The sequence below is a fragment of the Cynoglossus semilaevis genome, chromosome 16 (assembly GCF_000523025.1).
Source record: "Cynoglossus semilaevis isolate Cse_v1.0 chromosome 16, Cse_v1.0, whole genome shotgun sequence".
Taxonomy (NCBI): domain Eukaryota; kingdom Metazoa; phylum Chordata; class Actinopteri; order Pleuronectiformes; family Cynoglossidae; genus Cynoglossus; species Cynoglossus semilaevis.
The window spans coordinates 7,219,688-7,237,247 of NC_024322.1; the positions used below are offsets into that span (position 1 = coordinate 7,219,688).

Genomic DNA, 17,560 nt, shown 5'->3' on the forward strand with positions numbered 1-17,560 from the left:
AAAATGAATTATACATTAAAAAAAGCCTTCAAATATATGGTTATGTGCCTTTTATGCTGAAATAAAAGAATGAATAAACAATTTTGGTACATTTATTATAATGAATATATTTAACATAAATCTACACTTAGTGTTAAACATTTGACTATCGTCATAACGTCAACTACAGTTTCATCTTCAAAGTTGCAAAAAAGAGTGGTTAGTTAAAAACTATCTAAACGTGTACACACTGGATCTGTTCAAATAGTCCTGTAAACATCAGTAGTATTATTCTTAGTTCATCAGGGCGGGTTTGCAGCATCTGCAGATGTGTTAAGGTTTAAATTTAAGGGCCAGCTCCTCCAGCACAGCCAAAAGTCTCTCCTCCTCCTGAGGAGTTGACCTGCTGGAGGCCAGAGGCAGGTGAGTCGACACTGCCTGACGATCTGGAGAAAAAAAACCAGAATAAATCACTGATTTTCTCCACTCAAATCCAATTTCTACCTTTGCTGTTTTGATGGAAGTTAAAATATAATGATGTGAAATAAAGTCACAAAAAGACTGAATATATTTGTCTCTGACCCTGGAAGAAAAGTCCACTCTTCTGCTTGACAGCAGAGGGAGACACAGCCAGCCAGACAGCAGTGTCTGCTCCCATGGCCTCTGTCCTCAGCCTGTTCTTCATCTTAGCATGGAAGGATGGCATGGACAACTGGACGGCTGCAGAGAGAGACAAGGTTTCCTAAATGACAGGAACTGTTATGACACAAAAGGAGGCAGAATTGTTTTTCCAATCGAACGTAACGTTACTCCTGAATCTACAGCAAAGAGCAGAAACCATCAAGGACTGTTCTCTAGTTTACCAGGTGTGTCGGCCCAGCCGGGGTGCATGGAGGAGAATTGGATCTCTTTGTGTTGTGAAGCCCATCTCTGTGTTAGGATCACCTGCTGTCTCTGTCACAAGAAGTAAAGAAACAATAAGAAACAATCACCAGGAGATAAATGTTTTCTACTAAACTACTAACATTTGTGGTGTTTTTTTTTTGTTGTTGTTTTTTTTTTGCAGCACAATTTAATCAGCGGTTGTTGAAAGAACTTCAAGTAAAAGACTTTATCTAGCTTTATCTAGGCTTTTAACAATTCCTGTAGAATTTTACTTTTTATTTAGACTTTCACAACTACACTATATCTTCTTTGTTTCCTTTTGGCTTGTCCCTTTATCAGCAACAACTACACAATATACAACTTTGAATTTGGTTAGTTTAGTTTATATGCTGGACACATTAATTCAGTTATAAACATTTTTTTAACTTATTGTGTTATTGTGTTTTTGCTACTTTCTGTTTACTACCACTATTACTACTTTTTTGGTATAATTTAGACATCTATGTCTTCCTTTATTTTAACCTGCATCTTAATTTCATCCTATTTTGGCTTAGAAATATCCAGCTGTGATTCCTCACTGCAGTAAACCCTTTACTTTGTTCTGTGCATAGACCATGGTGCCGTCAAATGTCCCCTTCTCAAACTGGAGATCATCGACATTCAGCTTCTGCGTTAACATCCCTCCAGATGACACAGTGATCTATGAAGAGACGTGGAGTTAAAATGTACCTCTAAACACCGTCATCAACCACAACCACACAATCATATGACCTGAGAAAATTTAGAGTTGGTCCATTAGAAGAACAAACAGTTTTCATATGAATAAGGATTATTTTTCAACCTTTTCTGAATTCACCCACCACTCTTGGCTCTTCAACCTTCTTTAATGCGTCAACCAGTGCTGTGGTGAGAATGTATGTACCTGGAAATAAAAGTAAGAACATAGAACCGTGAAACTATGCTTTACTGTCTGCAAAGTATGGAAATCTCCACTGGTTATTTATGTAACCAAGTATAAAATAATGTAATAGATAATTATATGATTCTGTTGTAACAGTGTATCATTATACAGTATATATACACATATGCAGACAAAGATACAGAGTGATTTCTGTTCAACTAAATAACAGACTCTTTGATAGTAAATGTTAGCTAAAATAAATAACGTGAAATGAGACTGTAGTTAAAGGTTAGCTTAGTGAAAAAAGATGAAAGGTGTAATAAAGTTAGTGATTGTCTTAGTGAATATACACACACATTTGGTTGTTGTAGACGACAGTCTCTGCGAAGCGGATTTTGATTAATTTAAAACTCTAATCAAATGCAATTGAATTTTTTGTCAAAGTCAGAATGTTTTAAAAATGATCTTGAACTTTTTATTTTTTCATTACCAAGTGTATTTGTTGCAAAGTTCTTCTCTAGACCTTCCTCAGTGACCTCCCTCTGGTTCACCATGCAGCCCGCATTGTTGATCTGATGAAGACAAACATGTGATTAATTAAAATGTAAAGATAAAAAAGAAAATAAAAAACACAAAAAAGACCCTCACCAGAACATGGACTGTGTGGGTCTCAGTGAACTTCTGAACAAATTCCCAAACTTGTCTGGCACTTGACATGTCAACAATATGGACGTAAACATTCTGTGGAAAATAAAGTTAATAAATACAGTAAAATGAAATGTAAAGTGAATTAACAATAACTAGGCAATAGACTGGATAAGTTAATGTAATGTTTAATGTTTTTCGAATGTAACAAAATACAAGGGAACTAACATATAACGTAACATTACAAGGTTTTATGTTTAATTGTAAACATATAGCCGAAATAAGCAAAATCACATGCATGTTTAAGACGACTAAAGTCAAAGAAAACGTACTCATTAGACAACTTACCTCATTTTTACTCTGCTCTACAATTTCCTCTTTGGCTGCTTCTGCACGACCTTTATTTCGACAAACCATGTGGACGACGCCCCCTATACGAATCAAAAAACAAACAAACTGTAAATCTTCACACATTAGTTGCAATTTCAGCCATTCGAACTATGAGCTCCAAGAAGAGCTAAATAAACTCAACACTGACCTCTGTTGGCGATTTCCTGCGCCGTGGCTTTTCCAATCCCACTGTTTGCTCCTGTGATCATGAAGGACCTCCCACTCAGGTTCACTTCCAGGTCTCCTGGAGTGAAGTGCTTTGCTGCTGCTTCATAACCACTCCTGTCAGAAACAAAGGTTAAGTCATTCACTTGTGTCTTCACAGATATTAAAGACAGATTTCTCACTTACTTCACGGTGTTCTCCCTTAGTTTTGCAATATCATATCATTCTCAGTGTACTTCCTGACAAAACTTTTATTTATTTTGACCTGGGGTGCATTTTGACAACTGCCTATATCGTGAAAATTATTTTGACTAAGCTTCGTTGGTAAATTTTTGTCATTGTATTTTACAATTCAATTCAATAAAATAATACGAATATATACTACGTCTCTGCAGGGATTTATATATTTTTTCTATTCTATGAATACACATAACTACGTATATTATACTGTTTATCACTGTCATATATATGTCATATGTATTACTTGCTCTATTTAGGTAATACAACGATTTAGATCATGGTATTCGTGATTTAAAAAAATATTACCATGCAATATATAATAAACTACTTTTAACAAAAAGCCAATTCGTATAAAAGCCCTATAATATTAAGAGAAACACAACATTTCATTCGGCAATGACATACACACGTGAGGCTGCAGCTGCAGAGATTAACATTGTAGTTTAAATCTTTAACAACGACGGTACCGAAGAAGAGCGAAGGGTTTTCAAGCATAAACATAGAAGGACACTCGAAGCTCGACTTACTTCGTGTACTCCTGCAGTCCCTTCACAAACCACACAGCGTTCCTGTAAATTGACATTTTTATTCACATCTAAACGATTTTCTGTTTGGAGCTGCAGCAACTGCTTCCTTAGTAAAATAACCTCTGTAATGCTATTTCATAAGAATGTCTGAGGCTCGTTATGTAGTAACATGGGCGGGGAGTCACGTGGGCGACCACCGGAAATAAAGGAAGAAAACGGATGTCTTTATAACAACACCATTTAGGAACTATATCAAAAACATGGCAGACGTTTATATCACAATGCCAAAATATCACAAAAGAAACTCAAGAGCGACCTATATAATCATGCTAACATTATATACATGTTTTACGCCTCGGTTACACGCTTGTCAGGATGGCCGAGTGGTCTAAGGCGCCAGACTCAAGGTTTCACCCTTCCTGCAAACGGGACTTCTGGTCTCCGAATGGAGGCGTGGGTTCGAATCCCACTTCTGACAGAACAACTTTTGGTACCCAAACTGTTGAAACTAGCACGAATCGTTATCAAAATTAATTGTGTAACTACTTCACGTAGTTCTACGTTGCCAGTATCCTGAAATACGTAATACGTTCTTTCTTCAAATAACTGCAACACCAGTACCTCCTGCTGGTCATAAATATGACCAGTAAAACGTTAACAGCATTGTGAGTCTCGGCGGTCTCCTATTCAAGTACTAAGCAGGCCTAACTTTGTCTATCGGAGATCAGATACGATCACGCGTGTCCAGCATGATACGGCCGTGGGCCTCGGCCACTGCCGACGGAAGAAAACTAAACAAACTATAATCGAAATTGAAATTCAGTTGTCGTGTTGTTATTATTAACACTGTCGTTTTTCTGACTTTTTATTCAGTATTTTGTTAGCTGTTTGATAACTACTCAAAAGTTGACAGCATAGGTCCTAAACTCCCCTCAGTGAATTGTATATATAAATATATGGCATGATATATGACCTAACTTGTTTGGTTATTGAACCAGGTCAATGTAAAAAAAACAACTTTAAAGGCTGCAGTCGTCTTTGATTACTAATCAAACCATCTGTGTCAATGGTTTGATCGCCCTTGTCAGGATGGCCGAGCGGTCTAAGGCGCCAGACTCAAGGTTTCACCCTTCCTGTAAACGGGATTTCTGGTCTCCGAATGGAGGCGTGGGTTCGAATCCCACTTCTGACAAGATATTTTTCATTTAGTTTTATTCCCCCTTTTACACTTTTACTTTTGTTTCGTGGTTTATAATACGTTTGTATTTAATGACAATTCACCGTAGAATATAGAATATAGGTGTCAATTTTAATATTTATATACCCAGTAATAATATATTACACTTCAATTTGTTTGTTATTATGCATATCGCTTATTATGTTGACCACTGGTTCTCAATTTCTTTCTTTTAAAGTACTTTTTAAAGTCCTGCCATTAGGATGTGAAAATTACTTGGTCCTAACTTCCCTTTTTTTCCAGACCTAACTTCACCCTTTAGCTTTTTTAGGCGACTGGTAACCTCTGAGTTATTGCTGCCAATCACTGTGCATAATTTAATCCAATGCGTGTATTTTAAATATATTTATTTTATTTTAATTCATTTTAATTGAAAAGATAATGCTTGGGTAGGTCAGAAGCGAGGGTGCTGGAATGCTTCTGACAGACCATAGGAGTTGAGGGTTACAGCTGCCAGCTAAACGGTTAGTAGCAGCCTTGTTCTTAGTGACCGCTCATTACTATTAATACCGCGGGCCATATAAAACAAACAAAACGTCTCGAATGACTCTAATGGCTTTCCGTACTCGGGTAAGTCATTTGATTAAGCAGCTCAATGGCACAGGTGTGCAGCGTCTTCATAGTCTTTGTTTGTCGGTGTTGTAGGCGCAGTGAGGCTGTGCAGACCATAGTGTTATCAATAACTTAGGGCTGATGGCTTGTGTTCTGGTCATAATTTGTTTAGCCTGGCTCGAAGCTGTAGAAAGCTACCGTTTCACCACTGGACTTGAGGCGAACCACAGTAAGTTTAATGGCGGCGCTGAAGAGTTTCTAGTTGTCCCAGAAGACCCGAGAGCCCCGCGAGATTCAACGCTGATCCAGAACTTACTGAAAGGTAAAATCCTGATTTTTTTTTTTTTTTGAAAAATATGTGAGCTGAAAAAACCGCATGTTAATTAACAATTGACTGATAAGTTTTCTGTTGTCATCGTATACTTTTAGGGTTTTTGTTTGTAGTTCTTAAAAATTAGAGTTAAGCTCTGAGGATTATTAAAAAAATATTTATTTGGTCTAAAAATAATTCTAATCGTATAATTCGTCCGAATTATAGTCGTTTCACATTTAGGTTGAACATTAGTGACAAAGCCTTGATTACAATCCTGGAAAAAAAAAACTTAAAAGTTGCCCTTTGCTCACCTTAGTGATGGGGGGGCAGGTGTTTTCAGCCATAAAAGATCTGCAATGAGGCAGTGGAAAACCACCATTGCAACCTCTGGGGACTCATCAAGACTGCAGCAAAGAGTAAGTTAAATGCAAATATGTTAAAGGATAGCCATTGTTGAAAGCTAATTGTAAAACTTCTGACTATAAACAGAAGTCTGTTGCTAGACAACTGAGCCTAAAGCTATCACCTTGTTGCCCAATAATGCAGGAGGAGACAAAAAGAGTTCGTAGTCACGAGACGTCATCAACAGCACCACAAACATTAGACGAGGAAGAGTATGAATTATTTGGACTTGAAGAAATCCCAGATGGTCCGTTGAATTGCATAGACTTAGAAACAGCAGCTCAACCAACAACATCCCCACAAGCGGAATCTATTTCTAATCCTGACACAAGTATAGTAGATGATGATGAGTTCTTTGAAGAGTTCCCTGAAGAGCCATTTAATGGGATAGACCTAGAAATCCCAGTTCAACCAACAACACCTCAAACAACATTTACCAGTAATCTAGATACGTGCAAAGAAGTGGAGTATGACCCTGATTTTTTTTATTTTTTTGGATTTGAAGAAATTCCTAAAAAGCCATATGAGGGAGTAGATATAGAAATACCAACAGGCATTAGTACTACATGTCCACTTGACTTAACTGTCCTTACAACCTCCAGCACTCCAGCTGCAGTGACAATAAGCACCACTACTGATGCCCCTGTTCAAAGCATTACCCAACTGCCTTTAAGAACAAACATTGCCACCACAACTACAGCCACTGAGACAATCAATGTCCCTGATGCCCATACAACTGCAGTGGCTAAAACAACTGCTGTCCCTGTTGCACCAACAGCTACAATGGCTGAAACACCAACTAATGTTGCTGTTCCCCCAACCTCTACGGCAGCAGCAACAACCACTCTCACCACGGCAGCCCTGAGGACGACCACTACCACAGCCTTTCAAACCATTCTGAGTGCTACCACTACCACTTCAACTGCTGGTTCGGCAACATCAACCACGGTGACCTTGACCACAGGTAATTTGAGCAGATCTAAACTGCTGTTTCTTTTGTAATTTTCAGACTTGGATTTAGGTGTTGCCTAGTTTTAGCTGTGGGGACACATTAATAACATTTTTAATGCTTATTAATCTCCTGAAGGGTTGGTTCTGATAATATTTCTGGGGCTTTGTCATCGGATATTAACAAAACCACAATCTCACTGAAAGTAAAACCAACAACAAAGAAAGATGCTACAATCCAAAAAGAGCCTAAGGACAAATACTGTCTTTGACCATTCTGTCAATCAATTCTGTCAAGTGTCCAGGTCTTAATTATTAAACTGTGATTACAACATTACAAATAAGTGGCATCTATTTGCTTGATTAAAACAACAAACAACCTAATACCTTTCAAAATCACTAGTTTGAAATATACAAACGTTGGAAGATTTTGTACAATCTTATTAATTAGTAGTAATTAGTAGTATTAGCCCTGTGTATTACCTGAAGACTGTAGTTCTGTAAATCATGTGAGGTAATACATGATTAAAAATTACAATTTCTACAGCTCCAAAAAAAGGGTGTGCCAGCAAAATACAAACAGAGGCTGCCTCCTGTAGAAAACACATTTCACGTTTATTTCTCAAATAAAACATTTTCACTGGTTAGAGATGTCAGTGGTTGGTCTAACGTAAAAACTTAAATTAAATAATGGGATGTACTTTTTAGCAGCAACCACTTGTATCTGAGGGCGCTGTCAATATGCCGGAAACTCAAGATACTGTGTGGTAAGTGGGCCTTAACTCAGAGTCTGGGAATGTCAGAATTTATTTGAAATAGCCATTGAATATTTTAGTGTTTTACATGGTTATATAATTGCCCAGCATCACATCATAAAGTATTTGTGATTGGAATAATTGTGCCACAATTGAAATAATTCACATCTACTCAGAGGAACTACTACACAACTACTCAGAGGATCTCCCAGAGGAAACACATGCTTGGTGCTTGATAGGGGCAGCCTATTAACAGCATATCTGCTGCTAACACAACAATTTCCCAAATATGGTATCAATATAGTACAAATTTGTTATTTTTTTAATTTAGAAATAAGAAACTAAAACTAAATTCAAATCAAGATCAAACTGTTTAGAAAAATGCATCCGTAAATAAAGAATAATTTTTTTTAAATTTGAAAGACAAGTGAAAGAATATTTGCAATTGTTTCTGCTGTTTCTGCTTTGTAAAAATAACCAATACTTTTTTTTTTAATGTACAGAGACACCTTGGCACTCAACCACAACAACTCCGGTAACAGTGACCCCTGGGGTCTCAACAACAACAGCTCCTATGACAGTAACCACTGGGGGCTCAACCACCACAACCTCTGTAACAGTGACCCCTCGGCTCTCAACCACAACAACTCCTGTAACAGTGACTCCTGGGGTCTCAACAACAACAGCTCCTATGACAGTAACCACTGGGGGCTCAACCACCACAACCTCTGTAACAGTGACCCCTCGGGCCTCAACCCCCACAGCCTCTGTAACAGTGACCCCTCGGCTCTCAACTACAACAACTCCTGTAACAGTGACTCCTGGGGTCTCAACAACAACAGCTCCTATGACAGTAACCACTGGGGGCTCAACCACCACAACCTCTGTAACAGTGACTACTCGGGCCTCAACCACAACAACTCCTGTAAGAATGACATCTACAATGCCTGAAGCGTTCATCAATGGCCGCTGGGCCTGGCAAAACCCTGCAGGTATCTGGGTGTACAGGTAATGTCTGCTGCACAAGATATCTCAATAAATGGAAAGGGTGATCTTCTCTATCTTGAATACCAGAGATGCTACAGCTAAAATCCTGACAACAGTGCATGATCCTTTTGTTTTGTTTTTAATTTTTTTAACCAAAAAATACTGCTTTCTTTATTGATACATGTTAACTCACTTCAACTTTTTGTTTTGCGTTCATAATCCACAATTTTGATCATACAGCTGTGGCTCTTGGCCAATTGCAACATTGAATTAGTGAAGACATTTTAAGACAAGTCTGCACATTGTTTGTGGTTTGAGCAAGTGCATTGTTTGCAGATTACGGTACATGCTTTTTATAACAATGTTGTCTCATTTTGGTTTCTTTACAGCAATGGGCAACCTGTGCAAAAAGGTGTTGGGAAGAACAATTAAAAAAACCCACAGGATGACATCAGGTCCGAGACTTATCTTAGGATCACAAGGTATTCTTGAAAGGAAATGAAATGAAATGAATTAATTAATTTTTCTGTTCTTGGGCAATTGGTTAATAATTCAAACACAGATTTTTTTTTCTTTAAATGTCAGCATTACCTACAGTATCAGCATGCTGATTTTGTGTTGTGACAAAAGAAGGGAGTATGTTGAAGAAGGGAAAAGATATTTAGCCAAAATTCTCCAGAGAATATATTTGCATACAAAACTTTAACACTAGATGGCAGTCTCACACTAAGACAACACTGGAATAAATGCTAGATGAAGCCCTGAGACCATGCAAGAACCATTTAAATGTCATCATTTAAAATGTTTTCCTTTCAAATTCAGGTTGTGGATTGCACAGTTAAAAGAATCCCTTTTTTTGTTTCAACATAGTTGTATATCACAGTGTCCCTGCTTTAGCCTCAGCCAGTGCTTGCAAGTTTGCTAAAATGAACAGCAGCATAAATATTACTTTTTAAGGTCCAACTAAAATAGCTTATGTTGCCTAAACAATGAGTGTAATGTGTAAATGTCTGCATATGTTTGTATTATATAAGAGTAATTAAATATATATACAGATATGCATGCTGTGTATATGTATATCTAGGCATACATAGTGTGTGTTTGTATATTTATATGATTATGTATACTGTATATATGCATATAAATGTATATGCATGTATATATATGCTTACATAGGTTTATATATGGTTGTAGGTGTGTGTGTCATCTTCATGTTTTTTTTGGCTTCGTTTTGTGCTTTATACTGTGGGACAGTCCGCAACGGGATGTCATTGTTTGACCTTGTCCAGTACATTTTATAACAAAAACTGAAAGCAATTATAGAAATGTCATTATAAATTAAATTTTCTGACCAGAACACATCTTTTGGCCCGTTCCCATGAGATTTGCTCTTTGAACAGAACATTCCCTGCTGCTCTTGAGCCCTCTCCAGAGGTCCAGCAGAGCCAGACAAACAAGCCCTGGTCCAGTTAATTTGTCTGGACAAATGTGGGGATTTGGGGCCACTGTGAGCGGCAAAGGACGAGTGCTAATTGTTTGTGTGCCAAGCAAACTCCCCTCTCGAACCCCCCAACCCATTTTTGCAAGTCATTGTATTCACCCCTGGTCTTTGTTTAGTAAATAACTTGAACCTGACACGTCTGGCCAGGGCCAAGTAGCATGAAGGTATTTTTTCAATTTACAGTATTTTTTAAAAGAATTAATCTACTCTCAAGGCCTTAATTCTTAAGAGACTAAGATGAGGTAGTCTGTGTGGCCAGTGAAGTTATGTGTTCTCTTAGTACCTCAGTCACATGGTAAACAATGAGCTAAAGCCACCTTACTTCAGTACAAGTGGCTGAGACGATCTGTGGAAGTGGTTGGAGCCTGGCGTCAACTTGGGCCCCTCTCCTTCACTGGACGGGCCAGGCCTCCTCTGAGCTCTGCTGGCATGCTGATCAGAGGATTAGTGTATAGGAGGCTGTGTCCACTCAAGAGCATGAGAGAGTTAAAAAAGTGAAAGGCATGTAGGGAGAAAGGTGAGGAAAGGTACATCGGGAGGACCACCCACTTTTCTGCAACTGACTCTAAAATAAGCAGAGACAAAATACGCCGGGATGTCTTTGAAATTCTCTTCCCTCTGACAAAAAATTTAATTTGGAAAATATAGTGGGGAAAATAGGCAGCTACAGCCTTAGTACTGTGCCGTATAGTACATAATGGTAAACATTTATATTGGAATTTATAGGAGAAATGGTTACTGGTCAGATGTGTGGTAGCTGTAACATTTTAGATAAATTCCTAGAGATGTTAAGTCAATGTCCTACCAAATTGGAATGGCAGAAATAGAGTTACATGTACATTTGTTTTATGTTCACTGTATTTATATTCCACCTTGCAGCAGCTTGTATGGATGTTTAATCTGCTTTTTCTAGATGTTTGCCAGATGATATAAAATAGTTGACTAATGTTAATTCAGAACTGGCCAAGCACTGCATTCAAATTGTGGCTGGAGATTAGTTCTTGTGGGGAAAAAAACACAGATTGGATAAATGTTAGCAGTAAAACTTGTGAAAACAGGTCAGAAATAGTGCAAAATGGAGAACAACTTGTCACATGTAAGTAAAAAAAAAAGCAAGATTCTTTAAACTCTGTGGGAATTTACCCTGAAGTAATGTTCAGTGCTCAGAAATTTGCAATACTGAAATAAGGAACACAGCAGTCAGTGCGGCGGCTGTTTCTATTTACAAGTCGGTGAAGCAAGCACGTGTGTAGCCTTAAGCTTTTGGTAGTCACAGATCCAACATGTGCGGCACAATATGAGTTTTAATTCAAACCAACAGCCTCTCTATTGGAAAGGAGCAATTAGCCCTTGGTAGGAGAGAGAGAAAGAGACAGGAGAAATGGAAGGGCATTGTTAAATTGACACATTAAATAGTGCCGGGTCATTAGCATGTGGTTGTGTAGAGTTTGGGGTTTATTCACTGGACCCTTGAATGCATATTGCTTCAGTAGCTCGGCTTTGGCCCTGCGCTCCCATTTTCTGGGTCTGTCCATCATCCCCACAGCACCTTTCACTCGTAATCCCCCTGTTTGGCCTCCTTTCTCTTTCAGTTTCCACAGCTTCTGTGTGACCTTCATCTTTTTATGCCGTCACACTGATTGGAAGCGACAGAACGATAGATAGAACTTTATTAATCCCTCAGGTGTTCCCTGAGAGACACAACTAAGTAAAATACAAGAAATATAACAAAATACAAAACGAGTAGCAGCACACCTGAACAGTGGATGTTGGTAGATTAGCAGGTTAGTAGTGGTAGATAGATAGGCTAGTGTTAGTAGTATCAGTAGACCAGTAGGTCATTTTGGTTGCTCTGTGTGGTGGTGTTGATTGCAATCTCAATTATTATTGAACAAATACATATACATATGTACACATATACTTATAATGTAAAATGGAAATATAATGGTTTATTGAATTACAGTGATAATAAAAATATAAGTCATATAAATGAGATTGTGGATTAATTGGACCCAGGGACAATTAAGTGGCATTAAATTGAACTCCAGCAGTAGAACCGGGCTTGAAGTTCCAGGATTAGATGTATGCTGATTAGACTGAGGTAAAGCGGTAGATGTTGCTCAGCAGTTTGAATCAGGCTCCTGCCAATGGCACATTAAAAGCTAATTTTTGTCAGGAATTATTCTATTGCTCTGTTGAAGACCTGACATAGGTTGTGTCGGCGCTGACGTTCACTCAGCTTCATCTCTTTTCTACACAGGCCTGGAAAAGAGCAGTGTACCAGGCCCAGTGTGGTGCCTTTCCCCCCATTGTGCAGTGATCACCTCATGCAAGCTTTGCCCTGTCACATTAGTGCATGTCAACACAGTGAGTGACACAAAAATCTCACACAGAGAAGAAATTGTTGCTTTAAACTTCTCTCAGTCAAAAGGAGAAACTCGATAATTTATTAATTTCTGCAGAAACACGTGCTTAATAATTTAGTCTTTTGTAATTTAGTCAAATGATTTAAAACACACTGCTTATTCAGATGTTGGATGTTGTGTGCAATAATATGCTTCTGCAAATAGCTTGTCCCCGTAAGTGTTATTTTTAAAAATTCAAATATTTTTTTACTTCTTTTGAAGGAATAATGTGATATTATATATTATCATGCAATACATATATAACAGTATATATTATATATAATTATACATTCTGGTTGCAAACCTGACAGCAGTATAATATCACACTATGTTGATTGCAAATTTTGGAATAGTAATATATGTCACAGTTATTTATGTGTAATGTGACATTAGAGTTTATCCATATGTGGGTCAAATGGTCACCGGGTCCAAGTCATCCATTGTCAACACCGACTTGGACCTGCTACAGTGGGTCTTTAACCCAGCTGCCTCCTGGAGGTCCTGGTGTTGTTTTGATTTATTGGGTTTCATGATTGTCTCCTTTGTGTCAAGTTTCCTGGGAAGATATTTCTTCCAAAAAACTAGGGAAACTAAAAAGTTATTTTCCTTCATTCCCTGAAAGTCCTCCTTTTGGAGCGTGGACTTCCCCCTGTTTTCTACTTGGCCTCTCTCTCTGTAGCTTGAGTTGTCAAAGCAGCAACAATCCTGCTCCATTAGTATGGTAATGAGGCCGGTGGCCGACAGGTGGCCCGCTACAAGGCTCAATTAAACTGCTCATTAAAGAGGGAAGTTAACGAAGCTGCAGCCCGGTGCCAGTACGGCTAATGCACACAATGTGATGTCACAGGCAACAAATTGCTGGTGAGTAGGGGAGTGTGTCAATGTGTGAGGAGGAGTGGGAGGGGGGAGTCCTGACATCTGACCAGAAAGTCTGTCTGTGTGTGGTCAGAGACTGGGAGAGTTAGACGGACAGAACTAATAAGGCAGCAGCACAGCTCAGTGATCAGCAGCCATGATGCCATGATGTCAGCCAAACGTGGCCTTTTATTGTCCTGTTAGGACTGCGGCCCACAGCATCATTACCTGGACATGACCAGAGTAATGATCTCATTATAACCTGCCGTACAAACATCACAACACAGGACACTTTTTAGAGATTCTCTTAACGTTAATGTAGGAAGGTAAATAATTCATCATCATCAACCAAAGTCTAACATTTAATTAAAATTAGTTACTTATTTTTCATGTCTGGTCCAGATGCGTCATTATTATGATGCATTGTTTAGCATTTACACATGCATTCTAGCAGTTTTAGCCGGTACTGGGACTGCGCTCCTCAAGATAGAAATGATCCGTGGTTGTGAAAGATAATGAAAATTGATGTTTGTCAAAATAACTCCACAAAAGTGTATGACATTTGGTTTTGATCAATATGAAGTTTGAAACCAGCTGTGCTGCAGTACTTAAATTTAATCTCTGTGTCATCAGTCGATTCCTTTGACACCATGTTGCAGTGTGAGCTAGTTATGCCATTTACTATTGGTTTTTGTTTGTTTTTGAAATTAAATTAACTGGGTGTAAAGGGGAGTCTAGGATATAGGTGGCTGTCTTTTCTTTATAAATGGAAAACTATTGGTTTCAGGCACTGGTTTGACTTAAAAATTATATATGTAAACAATTGTCAAAGACATTGTTTCATTAATTTCACTTATTCTGCAACAGTGGGTATAAAAATTTTCGGATTAACGGTATGGGTTAGTATTGTCATACATTATAATCCCAGACACAGTTTCCAAAGGCAACCAGTGTGCCATTAAAAGAGGCCATTGTTCCACAGTAATTAATGTTTTTTTTTTGTTCACGCTAAACTGGGATTAGCATATTCATAAGGTCAGACATCTTTCAGACAGCTTTGACTGAATCAGGAGGGTCTGTTTTCTCTCCGTCTACTTATTTGTGCCAATACATAACCCTGTTAGTTGACCGCAGTCCCATTAACTCCCATGATCCTCCCTGTCGCAGACACAAACACCACACACACTCTGGCGGCAAGAAACAAGACACATTTTTCACACTTGAGAGAGCACGACCCGGGATTACAGACTGAGGGTTACAGACTGATTACCATTTCCTGCTGCATCTTTATTCTCATACATAACAAACATTTGGCCACTAATAAAACATGATGGACCCTGCGCTGCCCTTCACTTTCATTACGAGCTCAAGGCCTCAGGTCTGTGCAGCAACAGGTTCAGTCATTTGGTTGACATGAAGAGGAAAATACATTGAGATGACCTGTGAAGCTCCTCGGTCCAAAGTGTGGCAGGATGATCTTTACCTCTCACAGTTTATGTAGGAAACACCACAGGAACATTAATGTTACATTCTGATGTAATAGAGGTGAAGGACAGACGTAAAAGAAGAAACGTTAAAGTTTCCTTTTGCCATATTTTCAACACACCCACATCCTATGATACTTTTATGGTGATAAAATTAATCTATGACAATTATTGTAGCAACTAGGATTGCATCCATTCATCCATCCATTCATCCATCCATTCATCCATCAATCCATCCATCCATCCTTGCTTCCTGTCCTGACCTGTGTCCAGTGTCATTTGTAACAGCCCGCCCCCTCTCTTGGCATCATCTACACCATTGTTTCCCAAGGACTGGGTTTTTTTTGGGTCATCTCGCATCATGTTTCCCAGGCGTTCACGGTCACTGCAACAGCTGTCTGCATCCAACCTCAAAATAGCTGCCAGTTTAGAAGCTCCAACTGTGGTTATGTTTAGAACTTGAGTAATACTAATTGTTCAGATATCACTCAATAAAATATCCTCATTAATGTTCAATAATGGTGAAGTACACCTTTATTTTGTGATTTACCAATAATGGCTATTGAGTTGGGTCGCGAAGGTTAGTGACTTTCAAAATATGGGTCCCCAGAAAAAAAGTTTGGGAAGCACTGATTCACGTCCCTTCAGCAGCAGCAGCAGCAGCAGCAGCAGCAGCCCATCACTGAGGTCCAGTCAGTCAGTGTAGCTGCAACCCACTGCTCTATTATGCCACTAATTGGTGGCATGAGTGAGATGGCTACAATATCAAAAGGCAGGAAGCAAAGGCTGGAGGCACTTGGAGGAGGGGGCAGATGAGTTCTCATTAGGGGAGGGCGTGTTCATTCTGCATCTTAGAAGCAAATTAGGGCGACAGGGGAGTGACAAGGTTTGTGCATGCGTGTGTGTGTGTGTTGTTGAGTGTGCGTTCATGTCACTCTCCAGGGTTTTGGTCAGTAAGTGTTGTGTATGAACTGGACAATAGATTCAGTAGTTTTGGTGTATGAGGCTTTGGGATAAGCTGCTCTAATAGTAGTGGGAAACAGAAAATGGAACTGTGGGAACTGTGGGCGATGTGAAGGTGTTGAAAAGGTCATTCCAACAGGACTGGATATAAGAGTTTGATTTGTTCACAGCTCATTCACATGACTTCTCCAGATTACTACTTATTGGCCATTTTTGGTTCTTGGTAGTTCATGGATTTTAGAAATAAAAGTCACTTTTCTTACAAATGAAGCAAATGCTTTCAAAGTGCTGTAGCTTTTTAAATCATAAAAACAATATGTTTTGTGGGCTAGAAAATAAAAGCGCATGCTCTGAGACCTGGTGGACTCATAGCAACAACTCACCAGCCTCTAATAGTTGTATTAAGGTGGTGGGCCAGACGAGATTGGGATGGTCCAGAACGACAACGCCACCTTTAGTTAAAGATCGACTGAGACAAAGCTAAATGTCTGGGTTAGAAACGTGAGCCACTATAGGCCTGTCATGTATTGCTAAATGCCCGGGTAACAAACTGTGGCATATTTAATACATATGACGTCATCGTCATCTGGCCCACATGCATGGATTGAAGGTACTTGGGGGGGGCTCTCCTGTGCCAGAACTGGGCCACACAGAGGGCCCCAGGTCAGAGTTTTAATTTTATTATTTTTATTTTTGAATTTGATTGTTTTGAAGCTCGGTTAGCTTAGCTTAGCTTCGAACACATTAACTTCCGTATGTCCTATGTCCATGGAACGTCATATTGTGTGTCGTCTTCTATCTGTAAATATGTAAATATCCAGAAGTGCTTTATATTTGACAGTGGCTGGAGGTGACAATAATCTTCTTGTTGTGCATGTCAATGAAACATTGTTTTTTTGGAGCCAGTGTTCGACCAGTGTTTTTATGAGAGCTAGACCAAAAAAAAGAAAGAAGAAAAAAAGACACATTTGTATTATTATCATTCTTTTGTGTTTCGGAAAACAACCATGGTACCCATCCACCCCTCTAGCCCCGTTCGCCTTTCACCTCGGGGCATATTCTGCACCCTGATCCCCCCCTTCCTCCATTACTTCAACTGACCCCCCATTTTTGGGAGAGAGCAACGTTACATCTTAATCTCGTTCGCTTGAAGGAGAATGTTGGTCCCTGAAAGGCAGCATTTTCTGGTTACATGAACCCATTAGGAGTGGATCAACCATATGCCAATTGACATGGCCGTGGCTGAATGCTGAACGTGGATTGTAACAGTGGTCCCAAGACAAAAGCCCCCCTGCTGCTCCCACACCTCCACCAGAACTGAGCAGACGTTAATGCTGCTGCTGACACAAGGCCCCTGACTCACTCCCCCCCCCCCCCCCCCCCCCCCCCCACCCAAACACACACACCACAATATAAAAAACACACA

At 39.2% G+C, this 17,560-nt stretch overlaps 2 protein-coding genes and 2 non-coding genes across 9 annotated transcripts; 3 read left to right on the top strand and 1 right to left on the bottom strand.

The window, feature by feature from the left end:
- Nucleotides 1-74: 74 nt before the first annotated feature.
- dhrs12 (dehydrogenase/reductase (SDR family) member 12) lies at nucleotides 75-4,111 on the bottom strand. Its single transcript, XM_008328357.3, has 10 exons — nucleotides 3,733-4,111; nucleotides 2,949-3,082; nucleotides 2,759-2,841; nucleotides 2,414-2,506; nucleotides 2,256-2,337; nucleotides 1,725-1,786; nucleotides 1,460-1,564; nucleotides 843-933; nucleotides 562-699; nucleotides 75-425 (listed from the first exon to the last, which is right to left on the bottom strand). The coding sequence occupies exons 1-10, from the start codon at nucleotides 3,786-3,788 to the stop codon at nucleotides 313-315; spliced, it is 957 nt and encodes a 318-aa protein (XP_008326579.1). The 5' UTR covers nucleotides 3,789-4,111; the 3' UTR covers nucleotides 75-312.
- Nucleotides 4,102-4,210, top strand: trnal-caa (transfer RNA leucine (anticodon CAA)). Its single transcript has 2 exons — nucleotides 4,102-4,139; nucleotides 4,165-4,210. It is a non-coding gene; the product is annotated as a tRNA-Leu (tRNA).
- Nucleotides 4,211-4,815: 605 nt separating this feature from the next.
- Nucleotides 4,816-4,924, top strand: trnal-caa (transfer RNA leucine (anticodon CAA)). Its single transcript has 2 exons — nucleotides 4,816-4,853; nucleotides 4,879-4,924. It is a non-coding gene; the product is annotated as a tRNA-Leu (tRNA).
- Nucleotides 4,925-5,499: 575 nt separating this feature from the next.
- Nucleotides 5,500-13,001, top strand: LOC103391914 (cell wall protein DAN4-like). 6 transcript variants are annotated; one of them, XR_003052285.1, is made up of 6 exons: nucleotides 5,515-5,843; nucleotides 6,165-6,250; nucleotides 6,381-7,200; nucleotides 8,443-8,947; nucleotides 9,316-9,408; nucleotides 12,688-12,950. XR_003052285.1 is itself a non-coding variant. In XM_025064021.1 (5 exons), the coding sequence occupies exons 2-5, from the start codon at nucleotides 6,191-6,193 to the stop codon at nucleotides 9,356-9,358; spliced, it is 1,428 nt and encodes a 475-aa protein (XP_024919789.1). In that variant the 5' UTR covers nucleotides 5,515-5,843; nucleotides 6,151-6,190; the 3' UTR covers nucleotides 9,359-13,001. The 6 variants fall into 6 exon arrangements, 4 of the variants coding, with proteins under 4 accessions (XP_024919790.1, XP_024919791.1, XP_024919789.1 ...); XR_003052286.1 differs by having other exon boundaries at nucleotides 5,500-5,843; nucleotides 6,151-6,250; nucleotides 7,015-7,200; nucleotides 9,316-13,001; XM_025064021.1 differs by having other exon boundaries at nucleotides 6,151-6,250; nucleotides 9,316-13,001.
- The last annotated feature ends 4,559 nt before the right edge of the window (nucleotides 13,002-17,560 follow it).

What these genes read in the sequence shown, in the direction of transcription:
- dhrs12 (XM_008328357.3), bottom strand. Translation starts at nt 3,788, where the DNA reads ATGTCAATTTACAGGAACGCTGTGTGGTTTGTGAAGGGACTGCAGGAG. An exon ending in GCAGGAAATCGCCAACAGAG is followed by an intron (nt 2,842 to 2,948) that starts GTCAGTGTTGAG and finishes TGATTCGTATAG; the next exon opens with GGGGCGTCGTCCACATGGTT. An exon ending in CGGCTGGGCCGACACACCTG is followed by an intron (nt 700 to 842) that starts GTAAACTAGAGA and finishes CTCTCTCTGCAG; the next exon opens with CCGTCCAGTTGTCCATGCCA.
- LOC103391914 (XM_025064020.1), top strand. Translation starts at nt 5,663, where the DNA reads ATGGCTTGTGTTCTGGTCATAATTTGTTTAGCCTGGCTCGAAGCTGTA. An exon ending in CATCAAGACTGCAGCAAAGA is followed by an intron (nt 6,251 to 6,380) that starts GTAAGTTAAATG and finishes CCAATAATGCAG; the next exon opens with GAGGAGACAAAAAGAGTTCG. An exon ending in GCAGGTATCTGGGTGTACAG is followed by an intron (nt 8,948 to 9,315) that starts GTAATGTCTGCT and finishes GTTTCTTTACAG; the next exon opens with CAATGGGCAACCTGTGCAAA.